Source organism: Magallana gigas, chromosome 2, assembly GCF_963853765.1.
Source record: "Magallana gigas chromosome 2, xbMagGiga1.1, whole genome shotgun sequence".
Lineage (NCBI taxonomy): Eukaryota > Metazoa > Mollusca > Bivalvia > Ostreida > Ostreidae > Magallana > Magallana gigas.
The window spans coordinates 60,839,138-60,855,839 of NC_088854.1; the positions used below are offsets into that span (position 1 = coordinate 60,839,138).

Genomic DNA, 16,702 nt, shown 5'->3' on the forward strand with positions numbered 1-16,702 from the left:
ATTTAATAATCCAATATACTACCTCATCGATCACAAAAAGAGTAATTAATGACTTAATGAAATAAAAGATAAAATTAAAATAGAGCATCGCGGCCCAATTTTTATAGAGTACTCAATTACAAAATTTTACCAGAACGCCATTTAGTCATTTTTTGGTAAAATATTGCATTTTTTACTGATCTCAAATTTTCGCGAAACTTCTACACCTGCACACATTTATTTTCTATTATTTCAGTCATGACTGATTCTTTGGTATCGGTCCACTGCTCATTGGGTCTTATTTTGTCACGTCGCGTATTCTTTTAGCGGATATGGCATCTTTGGCTTCCCGAATCGGTTTTGTCGCATCCAGGTCTCCGCATCTAACAGCCTTTGCATACTGGAAAGCATGTTCTGCTGATTTGTGGGCGACCCCGTAAATGTTCAATTCAAATCCGATAAGATGGTGTCTTCTCCATTAAAAAGCAATGACATTACTTTGTGGCACTTTTTCCAGGTTTATTTCCAGGTTTGTGACCCTCCTGTTTACATACTTTACAACGAGCGACGTTCTTGCAGTATCTCAAGGTGTGGTCTCTAGCCTAGCACCGGGTGCAAGAGAGTATCCGCTGAGATGTTGGTTGTCTGACAGCGCAAACCAGTACATTAGTTTATTCTGGGTAGATATTTTCCTTCATTTAAGGGTTCAATATATATAAAGAACACGATTTCCGTTTAATACGCTCGTCATCTTGTTTGTGATTGGGTGGCGAATATTTTAATTCATAAATTATTTTACTTTTGGGTTTTACTTCAAGTTTTTCAAGTAATTCAGAAATAGCTGAATTATAGACAAGGGGAGACCACGTATCCTAATCTTTAAGGTTTTTTCTGTAGACCTATGAATGCCCGAGGTGCAGGGGTCGTATAAACATAAACAGAAGTCAATCAAAAAACGATATTGAAAAGTTTTTAATACAGATCTCCTCTGTTAGTTTTTCTCGGCTTGCGCCGTCTCTTAAGTATATACGCCACAAGTTTCGGTCGAGCTGCAGACAGTGCATGGAATTTCCGACTACTTTTGAAACACAGTCTATGAGCTCGTAGTCCGTTATCCTACCGTTATCTGAGCATTAGATCTCGGAGTCTTTTAAAGGGGCATGGTAACGATTTTGGTCGAATTTTATTTTTCTGTTTTTATTATTTGCAATGCTTTAGGAATGCATTTCTAATGATCAAATGAAATTTGGGTGCCGGTCGTTGAGTTTTAAGCAAGATACAGGGCTTACAATTCTTCGTCATGTAAACAAGGCTCGTGCCCTGTTTTTGTTTACATAGGTTCAATATACCAGTAAAAAATCTTTTTAAAGCTGGTTTGTCTATCTTATTATTCATTTTAAGCATAAATAAACAGTTCCTAACGATTAACACAATCATTTTATTTAGGTCTAAAACTGGAATTTTCACTTCAACATTCAAAATGTAAACAATCGCTTTGTTTACAGAGTGAAGAATTTCAAGCTCTCTAACTCGCTTATGTCTCATCAAATGACACTCAAATTTGGTTGCCTATTAAAATTGCCTTACTGAGACATTGTAAACATCAAAATCGAAAAAATAATTTTTGACCAAAATCGTGATCATGCCCCTTAAAATATATCGTGAAATTATTAAGGTGGAATAATACATCGTCACAAAATGGCTGACCTTTGTTCGAAACGTCTTTTTGTTTTTTATACTTTGTTTCTGATCAACCGTTGTCCGTCGTCCGTCCGTCCGTCTGTCCGTCCGTCTGTAAACTTTTCACACTTTTGACTTCTTCTCAAAAACCTTTGGGCCAAATTTAACCAAACTTGGTACAAAGCATCCTTATGAAAAGGGGATTATAAATTCTTAAAATAAAGGGTACAACCCTTTTTAAAGGGGAGATAATTACGAAACAGTGAAAATAGGGTGCATGTCTTTAAAAATCTTCTTCTCAAGAACCACTGCACCAGAAATGCCAATATTTATACAAAAGCTTGTATATATAGTGAAGATTCTAAATTGTAAAAATCGTGACCCCCGGACCAAAACTGGGGCCCCAGGCGGGGTTCAAAATTTAACATGGAAATACATTGGAAAAATGTTTAAAAATCATCTTCTCAAGAACCACTGCACCAGAAATGCCAATATTTACACAAAAGCTTGTATATATAGTGAAGATTCTAAATTGACAAAAGCATGACCCCCGAACCAAAACTGGGGCCCCAGGTGGGGTTCAAAGTTTAACATTGAAATACATTGGAAAAATGTTTAAAAATCTTCTTCTCAAGAACCACTGCACCAGAAATGCCAACATTTACACAAAAGCTTGTATATATAGTGAAGATTCTAAATTGTAAAAATTGTGACCCACGGACCAAAACGGGAGCCCCAGGCGGGGTTCAAAGTTTAACATGAAAATCCTTAGGATATAAAATCGTGACTCCCGGACCAAAACTAAGGCCCCAGGCGGGGTTTAAAGTTTAATTTAGAAATCAATAGGATAAATGTTTAAAAATCTTCATATCACGAACCACTGCACCAGAAAAGCCAATATTCACACAAAAGTTTTTATATATAGTGAAGATTCTAAATTGTAAAAATTGTGACCCACGGACCAAAACGGGAGCCCCAGGCGGGGTTCAAAGTTTAACATGAAAATCCTTAGGATACATGTTTAAAAATGTCCTTCTCAAAAACCACTGCACCAGAAATGCCAACATTTACACAAAAGCTTGTATATATAGTGAAGATTCTAAATTGTTAAAATTGTGACCCCCGGGCAAAAACTGGGCCCCCAGGCAGGGTTCAAAGTTAACATCTATAAGAAAAATGTTTAAAAATCTTCTTCTCGAAAACTACAATGCAACAGTTTGGGATATCACTATGCATACATCCTTGGCAATTGTAGATTCTAAAGTGTTAAAATCATGACCCTCGGACTAATACTGGGGCATCACGAGGGGTTCAAAGTTTAACATAGAAATATATAGGAAACATGTTTAAAAAATTCTTTTCGAGAACTACAATATCATACTTTGTGAGATTACTTTACTTGGATCCTCAAATAGTGAAAGCTTTAAATTATAGAAGCGATCTAATACTGGGGCTCCAGGAAAAGGGGTTCAATGTTTCACATAGAAAGATAGGAGGGAACATGTTTAAAAATCTTATGGAGGAGAACTACAATGCTTCAATTTGTGAGATTACTATGCAAGCATAATTGGCTATTGTAGATTCTAAATTGGTAAAATCGTGACCACCGGACTAATACTTGGGCCCCAAGACCCCCAGACCAATACTGAGGCCCCAAGTGGGGTTCAAAGTTTAACATAGAAATATATATGGAAAATGTTTAAAAATGTTCTTCTTGAGAACAACAATGCTACAGTTTGTGAGATTACAATGCAAGGATCCTCAAATAGTGTAGTTGTTAAAGCCAACCATAAACTCCGAACCAATATTGGGGCCCCAGAAGGGGTTCAAAGTTTAAAATAGAAATAACATATGCTATTAGATAGAATGTTACAAGGAACTGTTGTTCAGGTGAGCGATGTGGCCCATGGGCCTCTTGTTAAAAAAGATTTTATCGACGGCAACATATAACTTGCCTCATAGCCGAGTGGATAAAGTGTCGGGCTTGTGATCCGTACATACCGAGTTCGATTCCCGTAGGGGCTTTTGTTGTTAATAACTGAATTGATTTTTTTTAGATATTCATTTTTTATCCCAAATTTGCAAATTTTTCGCTTATTTGACATAATGTATAGTTAATATTTATTATTATATCTTTCACAATCAAATAATTTAAAGTTAATACCAGTGACTTTTTCCAGGTGTGTTATTCCACCTTAAGGTCCTCTGTCTGTTCACCCTTAACGGAATTTAGATTCCTTGCATGGAGAAAGCAGTCGGCTATTCCTGTGCCAAGTAAAGAGTGTGCACCAGGTATACAGGTGAATAAATATAAGAAATCCACGACAAAATGAAAATCACAAAGGTAAAACAAGTCAAACACATATATACATGTATGTACATTTTTCCAAAAACGCTCCTGTGTCGTTCATGCCGATTTTAAACTCCACAGAGAAATTTTTTGGCAAAAATGATTGTCAAAAAACACAGGAGCCGGGAAAGTACGTCTACCTTGTTCCGTGCCACGTGACCAATAATCTTAGCACATTTTAACATTTCAATGACCTTACACTGTAGTTTAAGACCGTTTGCTGTAAAGTTTGCAGTTATTTTAACAGTCCACTTAAACCAGTCAACCTATTTTTTGAAAATCTCAGTGTGATCAAGTTAAAATGCAAACTATGTATAAACTAACCGATGTTCCTCTTTAAGGTGGCAGCATCAAAATTGGTTGTCCAAAATATCTCATGTTTATCTTGTCTTTTCAGCGATTCTGAATTGCCAGGAGAATTTTTAAATCCAGGGAAACGTCGGGTATTTGGACTGCAAGATCGGTACCAGCATTCGTCATGCATAATAGCTCTCTTGCCAATCGAAAATCTTGAATCATTTGAAATGACACAAAGCCTTCAAAGCATTCAACTCCATCAAAATTATAAAAATTCGCACGTATGCATTAAGTGAATATGTCTTCATTAGCACCATGCAATGTAATAGCGTTCGATAAACATAGACTTTATAGCATTTGTTTATGATACATATTGTTTTCACTATAGTGGTTACAGTTTCTTAGTATTTGCAATATGTTTGAGTATTTGATTTTTGATTTTTTTGTCTGGATACTCTTTATACAAGCAGCAGTTACATCAAGTCTTGTCCCAATGACAACGTATGATATGTTCTTGGAGGGTTGAGTGTGTGAAATGTGAATAGTCATGACAAAATGGATCAGAACCAGAGAGAAATCGTTGATATTTGCACAGAGTTTTTGGCAAATGAAATTTGTAGTTTTATACAACAAGTAAACAGACAAAGAGCGCTTTGTTTTAGTTAAGGTTTTACAAACAATGCAGTTCTTTACATGTGACACATACAGATCCAGCATTGAGATTTTTTTGGTTTTTAATTTTTTTAAACATTTTGGCAAAAAACATGCTATATATATGTTACAAATCATATTGAAACTTTTTCCAATTTTTAATTAAGACTGAAATAAATTAGATTTTCTTTTTCACTAGTTGCGCTGTAAATAGCTCCAAGGAGAAGTTTAATGCTTAGCACAAACAAGCTACGACGTCTTTGCCTTTTCTCTCCATGGCGTCCAATATGGGTGGATAAGGGAGCTGCAATTCACTGTTGGATTTCTATAGAAATATTAACATTCATTATTTTAAAAAAACATTCTGAAAATTTTTGCGTTAAAAAACAAGTACCAGTATGACCACTTTTCACAAAGATTCGGGTTTTAATAGATTAACTTAAAAATCTATTGTAGAATCATTTAAATTCATGGGAGCCGTTGTCGTGGACTGCTAGTTTTGTTTTTGTTTTTAACATTTAGGACGTTATTTCGTTGATTTACCTTTGAATTAAAATTGTGTTTCATTGTACGTTGAAATGTGAATATGTTGGTAAAAATTGTCCCAAGATCTACAAAACCTGAAGTACCACGAATATTACTGATTTCTCAGTTTTTCACTTACGTGTCACTAATGATAATGAACGCCCTGAGACTGACTTGATCAACGTCTATACTCTGACATAGAACAGATGACAGTGTGGCTTTCTTAATCTCTGTCAGCTGATCTTCAATATAGAAAATATGAACACTTATTAATCTACCTCGCTATGAAATACAATGTGTTTGGCTTTTTTTATTACATTAACATAATAAATTTTGCTGACATCGCAAGTCAAAATACTGTAATGTGGATTAGCGTTATTAAGAAATTGATTGTAATACACACGGAATTCAATGAATGTACTAGTATTTGTGTATTTTACTACCAACCCTCAGTGAAGCCATGCGTGTGGTTGTTCGCATTGTAATACACATAGAATTCAATGAATGTACTAGTATTTGTGTATTTTACTACCAACCCTCAGTGAAGCCATGCGTGTGGTTGTTCGCATTGTAATACACATAGAATTCAATGAATGTACTAGTATTTGTGTATTTTACTACCGACCTTCAGTGAAACCATGCGTGTGGTTGTTCTCATTGTAATACACATAGAATTCAATGAATGTACTAGTATTTGTGTATTTTACTACCAACCATCAGTGAAGCCATGCCTGTGGTTGTTCTCATTGTAATACACATAGAATTCAATGAATGTACTAGTATTTGTGTATTTTACTACCGACCCTCAGTGAAGCCATGCCTGTGGTTGTTCTCATTGTAATACACACGGAATTCAATGAATGTACTAGTATTTGTGTATTTTACTACCAACCTTCAGTGAAGCCATGCGTGTGGTTGTTCTCATTGTAATACACATAGAATTCAATGAATGTACTAGTATTTGTGTATTTTACTACCAACCTTCAGTGAAGCCATGCCTGTGGTTGTTCTCATTGTAATACACATGGAATTCAATGAATGTACTAGTATTTGTGTATTTTACCACCGACCTTCAGTGAAGCCATGCGTGTGGTTGTTCTCATTGTAATACACACGGAATTCAATGAATGTACTAGTATTTGTGTATTTTACTACCGACCTTCAGTGAAGCCATGCGTGTGGTTGTTCTCATTGTAATACACACGAATTCAATGAATGTACTAGTATTTGTGTTTTTTACTACCGACCTTCAGTGAGGCCATGCGTGTGGTTGTTCTCATTGTAATACATACGGAATTCAATGAATGTACTAGTATTTGTGTATTTTACTACCGACCTTCAGTGAAGTCATGCGTGTGGTTACACACGAAATTCAATGAATGTACTAGTATTTGTGTATTTTACTACCAACCTTCAGTGAAGCCATGCCTGTGGTTGTTCTCATACCAGAACCTGTCGCCTTTCTTATACATTAAAAACTGTCTGGCTATCAAGCAGGCAAAGGTAGGACCAACAATTCCCCCAGGGACCGGAAGCTCGGTCATGGCTCCGGCATAGAGGTCTATGTCCCTAATGTCTCTATAAAAAAGTGATTTTTATACAAAGAACAATGAAGAGTTATAATGAAATGAATCATGCAGAACACAACAGGAACTTAGTATTATTTTTATTATTTTGCCTAATGGGCCTTAAACCGCTGTGTACTCCTACACATGCCTTCATTTTTCAACTTTGACTGCATTATATACAAACCTATAGACATTCTTCAGGTCGAGTTTTTCTATATAGCTGTGATCCGATAAGTTGACACTTAAACCACAAAATTCCCGCCATTTTATGTAAGGGGGAAGACCATGGTCCCTTCCCCGTTGTACATTAATGGCCGGCAGATCCAAGCTTGTGCCGTCAGGTTCCCTAAATAGTCTGTCCCTGACGCCACTCTCAAACACCCTGGAGAACATACCCATACCTTAGTTATCAATAACGAGGCAATGATAAGTGTTCAAATTAGAGGAGCAACACAAAAAAGTGGAGGGTCAATTGGTTGTCTTTTTCAATATGAATCATGAAAAAGTTTGTATTTATCTAAAAAAAAAAGGGGGGGGGGGAGGGAGATTGAGGGCCATCGCCATCCTCTCTCACTCGTCTTTACAGTCGTAATTATAATATGTTTTACGGTGCAACCGTTCTGGCGAGCGCAGCAAGAATTACACATACTGTACCTTGCATCATTGCATTGTCAACTTATAGTTTTATTTAGGTATCAACGAACGTCAAAGAATTTTTGAGAGAGTATTGCTCTACAATAAGTATGCCAAATGTACTAATTTTAATGGTTATGATATATACAGCGCAACCCCCTACCCAGAGAGAGAGAGAGAGAGAGAGAGAGAGAGAGAGAGCCCGGTACCTGTTTGTAGGTGTGTAATTTCCCACTTTTATATAATGGTATGACTATATGCAATATCTACATAATTTTTTTGCCTGTTTATTTTTTCATTTTATTCCTTTTTATTTAGTTCAAAATGTCCTATTGTTTATTTCCTCCCTACTCATATACTTACCTGCCTACTGCACGGTACATGCATGCACAATTACTTTAAAAATGGATCGACATGACAGTAAAGTATGGCCCTTGCTAGTTTATATATATATAAAATCTCTATATTAAAAAAAGATTAAAAACAAATCATATGTCAATGAGGCAGGTATCGCAGACTATACTGAAATAGCCAGTACACTCATTACAGATGTTTGATCCGACTCTAAATTTTTCGCGGGAAATATAGCGCGAGTGCACTGTGACGTCATCCATGACTTTGTTCGTCTTTGTTTACGGTTCTCGACTCAATACGAAGGTATGGAAGCATGTAACAAGTCTTTTGAGTCTTGCCAAAGCATATGCGGTACTCAAAACGTATCTTCAAACTTTAAGTCACCGTAAATTACGAGTTAAAAGTCGGCCATTTTTGGCATAGCACCACGGGTGTAAACATTAGAGAGCATTATGGGACGTAGACAAAAAATTTTGTTTGATGAACTGTAGGTTTAGCTCGTTCTTTTTCCCGCGCACACTGGTTCTTAGAGCTCGCTTCGCTAGCCGGCGCTGCGCGCCGGCGAGCTGCGCTCGCTATTACCGGTATATTGTGCCTGATTACTTATCTGTTAAAATCAGTATGCACTTACTATTTTAGACAAGAGTTTTGCTTACTTAGGTTTTTTGATTACCTATCTGATTTTGCTGCTTGTTCTGCAAGTTGCCAGCGTAAGATCCCTTCGCAACTTGTCCCGCCATTGTAAACACAGAAATGCGGAGAATGATATGTGTCTTCTATGTTCAAGCTGGCGATCTCAAAATACGTTTTATTGTAGTGCTTTTGGTGATTCGTTACTTGAGAATGGCCAAATCGGAATGCCGCTGCTGCAAAAGCGTTGCGTGTTGACAAGTTTATGTCCTCATCGTAAACTGTGTTATAGCCGGCGGGGCTTGGATTCAATCCATACTCCGCCATTACTTCATCTCCCACAACCAATGGCAGGTACTCTTTATAGACCACGTGCTGTAAAATGGCGGTAACTATGGCACGTGTTTCTTGGTAGAGAGTTTCGTCATCCCATGAAGGATTGAGTGTGGCTATCTGCCCGGCGATGTAGTTATGATACCTGAGGAAGAGAAGGTGAACTGACCCTAGGTTTGGTACGACGTTGACCCGCACGTCACCTACAAATCACGTGAGGAGAGGCTCATAACCATAGTCTGTAAACCGATTCATATTTGTCTATAAAAGATTTATTTTGGTAACACATTTATATCGGTCTGTAACACATTCCTATTGGTCTGTAACACATTCATATTTTCTTTAATCTTTTTATACTGGTCTGTAACCGGTTCATATTGGCGTGTAACCGATTCTTACTGGTCTATAAAAGAATGTTTCGATTCTATTTTTTACATTTATTAAAAATGCAAAGCTAAGAACAATTTTATTCAAAAGCATATATCAAATAGTTTCACTACAATAATTATACATGCAGTTGATGCACGTATATATTTGGGTCTGTACCCAGGAGGAGTTGGCTTTGCAAACCTGAATGAATGACTTTAATAATTCTGTAAAAAATGTATAAGGGTTTAAAATATGTTTGACAGTTATGAAGTAAGCTCTTTAAATTTTGAATGCCGTTAGATTAGCATGCATAGCAATGGTTTGTATGGACGATTGATGTAGAAAACGCCGAGACAGCTTAAGTTTGATTAAAAAGATCTCACAAACTTGGTTTATTAAAAGGACATGCTTGAGATTTTCGTAAGAATGTAAATTAAGCGCTCGATTCAGCACTCGTAACCTGCGTCTTGACAATAGTCGGTTGTGACGTCATTAAAAACGCATTTGCTGGTGCCACCATCGGGCAGTCCGCCATTTCTGTCTCGTAGGGTGCCTTACAAATGATTAGAAAGAACAAAATTTCAAATACAAGATTCCTCACAGAAAAAACATTTAGGCAGGAAACGGAAACTTTAAATTCTGAATTATACTGTTACATATAGGGTAGTTTTTCTTCATTTACACTTATTGTCATACTTCGTAAACTATTTATAGAATATGAGGATTATTATTAAAAATGCGATCTGTATTAGTTTGCGTTGGTGAAATGTCTAATACAATATACTATTTAATAAATAGATATTTCATGTTTATGAAACAAAAACCTCTAATTTGACAGATTTTTCTTTTATTTAAAAACCCTTTAAGAACCACAAATTGTCCTTGTAACGGCGTTCATCATTATAAAATACGCACCATTTTGGAAAGTTCTTAGAGCCCTCGCCTTTTGTTCACTAGAACCATACACGTTAGATGCGTCAATGAAGGACGTGACGTCATTTATCTGTTCTCGGTAACCTACAAATTTAGAGGAATTTCTCTTCAAACAAACGTTAATCCCACATGACACCAGCTTTTAATTTTAAAAGGAAAGTTATGTTACACTCAGCATTCACATTTTTCGTCGCACAAACTATTTATAATTACAGGCCTTTACCAGCAATGATGACGTAACAATACTTTTTATTGAATTAGCAAGCAAACAAGTAAAGTGTTTACAGTTATGCCCGTGTTCCACGTAAGTCCATGCTGACCTAGACAGAGGCATACAGCTGTTTGTGAAGAAAGGGTCCTGAGAAGGAATGTGTATTGGTATGCACTCTGGTCTGTCAATGTGCTCTCCGCAACATGATAGCAAACCTACAAATATGATAAAACTCTTGAAGACACACAGACACAGCAAGACAGAGGACCAAAATAGACTGAAAGAGGGAGAGGATCAAAGACAGGTACAGGCAAAGAGGTAGTGTAAGATAGACAGGAACAGACCGACAGAGGACCAAACAATACTTTGAGACGGAGAGAGGATCAAAGACAGGTACAGGCAAAGAGGTTGTGTAAGATAGACAGGAACAGACCGACAGAGGACCAAACAATACTTTGAGACGGAGAGAGGATCAAAGACAGGTACAGGCAAAGAGGTAGTGTAAGATAGACAGGAACAGACAGACAGAGGACCAAACAATACTTTGAGACGGAGAGAGGATCAAAGACAGGTACAGGCAAAGGGGTAGTGTAAGACAGACAGAGGACAAAGACTTTGAGACAAAGAGAGGATCAAAGATAGGTACGGGCAAAGAGGTAGTGGAAGACAGAAAGGAACAGACAGACAGAGGACCAAACAAGACTTTGAGACGGAGAGAGGATCAAAGACAGGTACAGGCAAAGAGGTAGTGTAAGATAGACAGGAACAGACAGACAGAGGACCAAACAAGACTTTGAGACGGAGAGAGGATCAAAGACAGGTACAGGCAAAGGGGTAGTGTAAGACAGACAGAGGACAAAGACTTTGAGACAAAGAGAGGATCAAAGATAGGTACGGGCAAAGAGGTAGTGGAAGACAGAAAGGAACAGACAGACAGAGGACCAAACAAGACTAAGACAGAGAGATGATCAAAGACAGGTACAGGTGGACAGAGAGGTGGAGTAGGAGAGGGTACAGGCGGACAGAGAGGTAGAGTAGGAGAGAGGATCAAAGACAGGTACAGGCGGACAGAGAGGTGGAGTAGGAGAGAGGATCAAAGACAGGTACAGGCGGACAGAGAGGTGAAGTAGGAGAGGGTACAGGCGGACAGAGAGGTAGAGTAGGAGAGAGGATCAAAGACAGGTACAGGCGGACAGAGAGGTGGAGTAGGAGAGAGGATCAAAGACAGGTACAGGCGGACAGAGAGGTGAAGTAGGAGAGGGTACAGGCGGACAGAGAGGTAGAGTAGGAGAGAGGATCAAAGACAGGTACAGGCGGACAGAGAGGTGGAGTAGGAGAGAGGATCAAAGACAGGTACAGGCGGACAGAGAGGTGGAGTAGGAGAGAGGATCAAAGACAGGTACAGGCGGACAGAGAGGTGAAGTAGGAGAGGGTACAGGCGGACAGAGAGGTAGAGTAGGAGAGAGGATCAAAGACAGGTACAGGCGGACAGAGAGGTGGAGTAGGAGAGAGGATCAAAGACAGGTACAGGCGGACAGAGAGGTGGAGTAGGAGAGGGTACAGGCGGACAGAGGGTAGAGTAGGAGAGGGTACAGGCGGACAGAGGGTAGAGTAGGAGAGGGTACAGGCGGACAGAGAGGTGGAGTAGGAGAGGGTACAGGCGGACAGAGAGGTGGAGTAGGAGAGGGTGCAGGCGAACAGAGAGGTGGAGTAGGAGAGGGTAGGTTACCACCGGTCACTGGAGTCAAAACGAGGTCGTGATCCAGGAACTGCCCAAAAGACATATGGAGGATGTTAAGCTTCGGATCGTGAGTGGTTGTGGAGTTCCTGTTCTGAAACAGAATGTTGCTAACGTCCCGGGGACTGGGCAGCGGTAGATGATCGTACCCTGTTTGTCGGGGAGACTGACAGCCTGGAGAAAAAACACGGGAGTCAAATCACATTAACTAGAATGTAGAGTGCAAGTGTATCTGACTGAACCTGTGGGTTCAGTCAAACTGTTGTATTGTAAAGTTTTAAAACAGCTTAGCCATGTATGATGTATGTTTAATATCAGATTACTAGTATGTTGTACAAGTTCACAACTTCACTAATATACATGTTACATTTACCGTCATCATATCGCGGTGGAAGGAACCTGTGCTGTTTAGTTTTGCTCTGTCCCCAGGCAGGGTGCTTCAGGTTGTTACAGGAACCGTCCACATTACGGTACTTATACAGGGGGTCGCACGTCACTTCCGGTGGAGCGGGGCCACATATCTCTGGTGTTTTGTTTCCTTATGAATAGATAAAAAAAAGTTTGCCGACGTGATTAAGAACCTTTTGTGATATATCCGTTTATATATATATATTTGTTTTGGTGGTTTTATATATTGCACATAAAATATAAAGAACTAAGATTTTTCAAAGAATGTGTCATAGTTCACCTGGATCATTTGAATTGTACCATTTCACCACCAGAAATAGCAATTGCAGCTCTGGAAACAAAGAGAGGAAATGGTTAAATGAAGTATCTAGAAATGATTAAAGTGAAAGTCTCTAAATATAACCTGAATTGCATACCTTGAATGCCCAATACAGCAACAATAAAGACGAGAATCCTCCAGACGTGTCGAAGTTCTGGCGTCATGGCAGCCCTGTCATACTTTGTAGATAGAACGGTTACATCTGGGAGAAGAATCGCTGTGTCTATGCTATTGTTGCTAGACTACGACAAAGTTGTAAATAACAATAATTGTTAATAACAACAAGAACTAAATAACAACAAGAACTGTAACAAAACTGTACGACAAAGTAACAGCCAAAAACTGTAATAAAACTGCAGGAAGAAAGCGTAGCATTCATTTTCAATATTTCCTGTTTTCTTTTTAAATATTGTCATGTCTGTATTTATAAGTGAAAATTCCTTATTAGAAAATTGGAACTAATATATATATGTTTCAATTTCAACGGAAGGTCGTGGTTTTTTATTAAAGGGCATCTTTTTAATTATGTTCTACATAAAAAAAAGGTGCACCACGCCTATCTTTTTAGCAAAATTGGTGATTTATGATATTTAAAAAAATGTGTTTTCTCGAAAACGATGACGGTGTCCAAGTAGCGTAGTGGACAATGCACTCGCTTGTCACCGCTGCGACCCGAGTTCGATCCCCGTGATAGGGTATGGTGGTCGCCCGCTTGGACACGTGGGTTCTCTTCGGGTACTCCGGCTTCTTCCCACACCAATGACCCCCTCGCGCTAACATCCGTGCCAACGAGAGATATTAATATAAGTTGTAGAACTTGCTTTTCAATCGTTGTAAAATAAATAAAGTTCAGTTTAAAAACGATCAGCGGATAAAAGAAGATACTTTATAGATCCAATAAAGATATAATCGTCGGGCCGTCTTAAAGAACTGGGTTCTGGTTTGGCAATGGAGTACAAAACAGGAAGTAGAATAGCAACCCCATGAGGTAAGAGGCATTTAGCCTAAATTATCGAACACAATTTCGTCAATGATTTTTCGGCAATCATTAATTGTAAACGCATGACATTTTAACATACTATTTATTAATCTATTAATATCGAGGGGTTTATTTGAACAAATTAAATGTCAGCATCCCGTTAAAATTCGACTTTGCTTATTTTGTAAATTCAACCGGAGCAGGCGTACTGATATTTTGGGTTTTGTTAAAGTAGAATTTTAAAAAGGGTATCTTATTAAAATGTAATGACAGGTTAGCTTACCTGAAATATGTGTCAGCTTAGGGTGAGGAATAAACAATGATGTGGGAGAGAAGCTGACCGGGACTTGTGAAACAGAAATATTTTTGATTTCCTTGCCAACCGTCCAGGAAATCGTGGATAGGTAGACGAGGAATATCATATTATAGATTTTCCTTAACTTGATAACAGCAGGAAACATTTCCGCGGTATTACTAATAAGTGTAGTGTGTCGTATTCAATGAGTGACATTATAGTTGCATCATTTCAACTTACAGATATCTCTAACAATGGGAAAATATTTCCTGTACGGTTATTTAAATATTAACAAATTATTCTCGGCTACTCCTTTTTTGTAAATAAGTAATCCATGGTTATTTGTATTTTCAACACAGGCACTTGCCACATAGTATAATCATTGCACAACGCAGCTAACCCAACATTATATGGAGTATTACAAGTTTTAGTACCATATTCTTCTAGGTTAAATTTCCTACAGAAAAATATAATTGTTATACCGTATATATTTACATGTCAGTATTGAAAGAATAATTTTACATCACAACGTTAACAATTGACATCATGTAAAGACATTTTTCCTGCATCTAATGTACTTTTGACATCATGTAGTAAAAATGTGACTAAATATATGTAAAGATATAATTATTCTCACATGTAAAGGACTTTGACAACATGTAAAGATTATTTGGCATAATGTATCAATAGTTTAATGCTATATAAATGGAGCGATGGTGTTCCATCCTTTTCATTAACAATAGCCTTTGAGCATGCTATTTAACATGAGTTTATGATGAAGATGACGATGGGTATTTTTATGAAGCTGTGAGTACAGGAGACCCACTTTTGTCTAATTCTGATAAGTGATTAATTTAATCATGTAGAGCTGGTACCCACTGCGCTCACATTTCCACAACTGCTAGAGATTGTCCGGTAAGATGTTACGCAATTTTGTTTCTAACCGTATCAATATAGGGGTACATGTTTAGGTACATGTAATCTGCTTCATTTTATTGATAATTAACGTCCTCCTCTCCTTGAGAAAATTGTTTTCCAAGACAACGAAGTTATGATGGTTTTGGAAAATACGCCACTTAGGATTGTAAGTCACCTATCTTGGTTTGCAATAATAACGTGCGCTGTTCGAATAGATTTCTATATCGAAAGGCTGATTACAAGTATTTTACTAACTTAAACTATGGCGGAACAAAATCTTTGAAGAAGTTATTAAAAGGTGTAACGTTCCACCAAAATGTTATTTTATGGATCGTTGTGTATCATTTCTGAAACACAATTTTAAAAAATTACTTTAAAGTCTAAAAAATAAAGTTTTGGTTACATATAAACATAAATTGACATAAATGATTAGATATTGTATAACTGATGTCATGCATTTATTCACAACAGATTTTAAACTCTACACTACACTTGCAACCAAGACAGATTTCTACTTTCTCAGGAAAAATTAGATAATAAGGAGCATGTGTTTTCACTTGAACAACGACATTTTTTGTCAGAAGTAACGCCTTACCGATCCATGAAATCAAATTCTGTATTAATAACAATCACCTAAAGTAAATATATATTGTTTTTTAAAGTATTTTTCTATACTACAGCATACATGATAAAATCTTTAGTTGTGTAATAATTAAACAATATTCAACAATTAAAACTGCTTGGTCCGATTCTATATCAAATTCTGTGTACGCTTTTAAGCGATGGTTATGCTAAGTATGTGCATAGTAACAGACTTTGCTGTAGTTTCCCGGTCAATTAAGCCATATTTCAATGAAAAATATATTAATGATGTACCATTTTTTACAAACAAACGACATAAAAAGGGTATGGCGTAGTTTCGCCCCATGTTAAAATTCGCGCCTGACGTCAAAGCAAGTATGATTGTATTACGACTTTGGCTTCGCTTTCAATAGAGGTCATAATGGTTTGGCAAAACAAAAATAAGCCTGTGTACATTTTGTTCAAAATGATTTCTGAAGTTTGTTTGTTTACAATCGATGTATAACATGAGAGTCGAATGATCTCAAACATTCGGGGTACGAAACCAAACGGTTCCAATTCCTTAACATTCCTATAATGCATTTAATTTTTTTTTATGCCCGTAAAGAAAATATTTTTATTTACTTCGAATATTTCTAACTTCAACATGATACCGATTCTGCTGGTGTGAATGGGCGAGAGTTTAATTTTTAATTAAATCCCATGCGTAAGATAAACCGCCTTTATTGACTCACTCTTCAATTCTCAATTTAACCAATCTTCAAAGTGACTGTCTTTAAACAAAATCACCACAAAATCAAATATTAGAATTCCCAGTTTTTAGCAGCTTTCGATTTTCAAAATTCAAAAAAATTTATAATTCATTCAAACAATAAAATGCTTTTTTGGTGATTCATTCGGGATATGAAGCTAGCGACATTGCAGAAAAAATACATAACCCGCGTTATCTA

At 37.3% G+C, this 16,702-nt stretch overlaps 1 protein-coding gene across 3 annotated transcripts; it reads right to left on the reverse strand.

Annotated features, from left to right (window-relative positions):
• Positions 1-5,022: 5,022 nt before the first annotated feature.
• Positions 5,023-14,394, reverse strand: LOC105321457 (peroxidase-like protein). Of its 3 annotated transcripts, none has more exons than XM_066077614.1 (13): positions 14,241-14,394; positions 13,076-13,180; positions 12,940-12,990; positions 12,625-12,789; positions 12,243-12,425; positions 10,588-10,728; positions 10,285-10,386; positions 9,830-9,922; positions 8,711-9,203; positions 7,235-7,432; positions 6,894-7,060; positions 5,622-5,724; positions 5,023-5,282 (listed from the first exon to the last, which is right to left on the reverse strand). In XM_066077614.1, the coding sequence occupies exons 1-13, from the start codon at positions 14,377-14,379 to the stop codon at positions 5,207-5,209; spliced, it is 2,016 nt and encodes a 671-aa protein (XP_065933686.1). In that variant the 5' UTR covers positions 14,380-14,394; the 3' UTR covers positions 5,023-5,206. The 3 variants fall into 3 exon arrangements, with proteins under 3 accessions (XP_065933686.1, XP_011418027.3, XP_034303473.2); XM_011419725.4 differs by having other exon boundaries at positions 13,076-13,220; positions 14,241-14,388; XM_034447582.2 differs by having other exon boundaries at positions 13,076-13,215; positions 14,241-14,380.
• Positions 14,395-16,702: the final 2,308 nt, after the last annotated feature.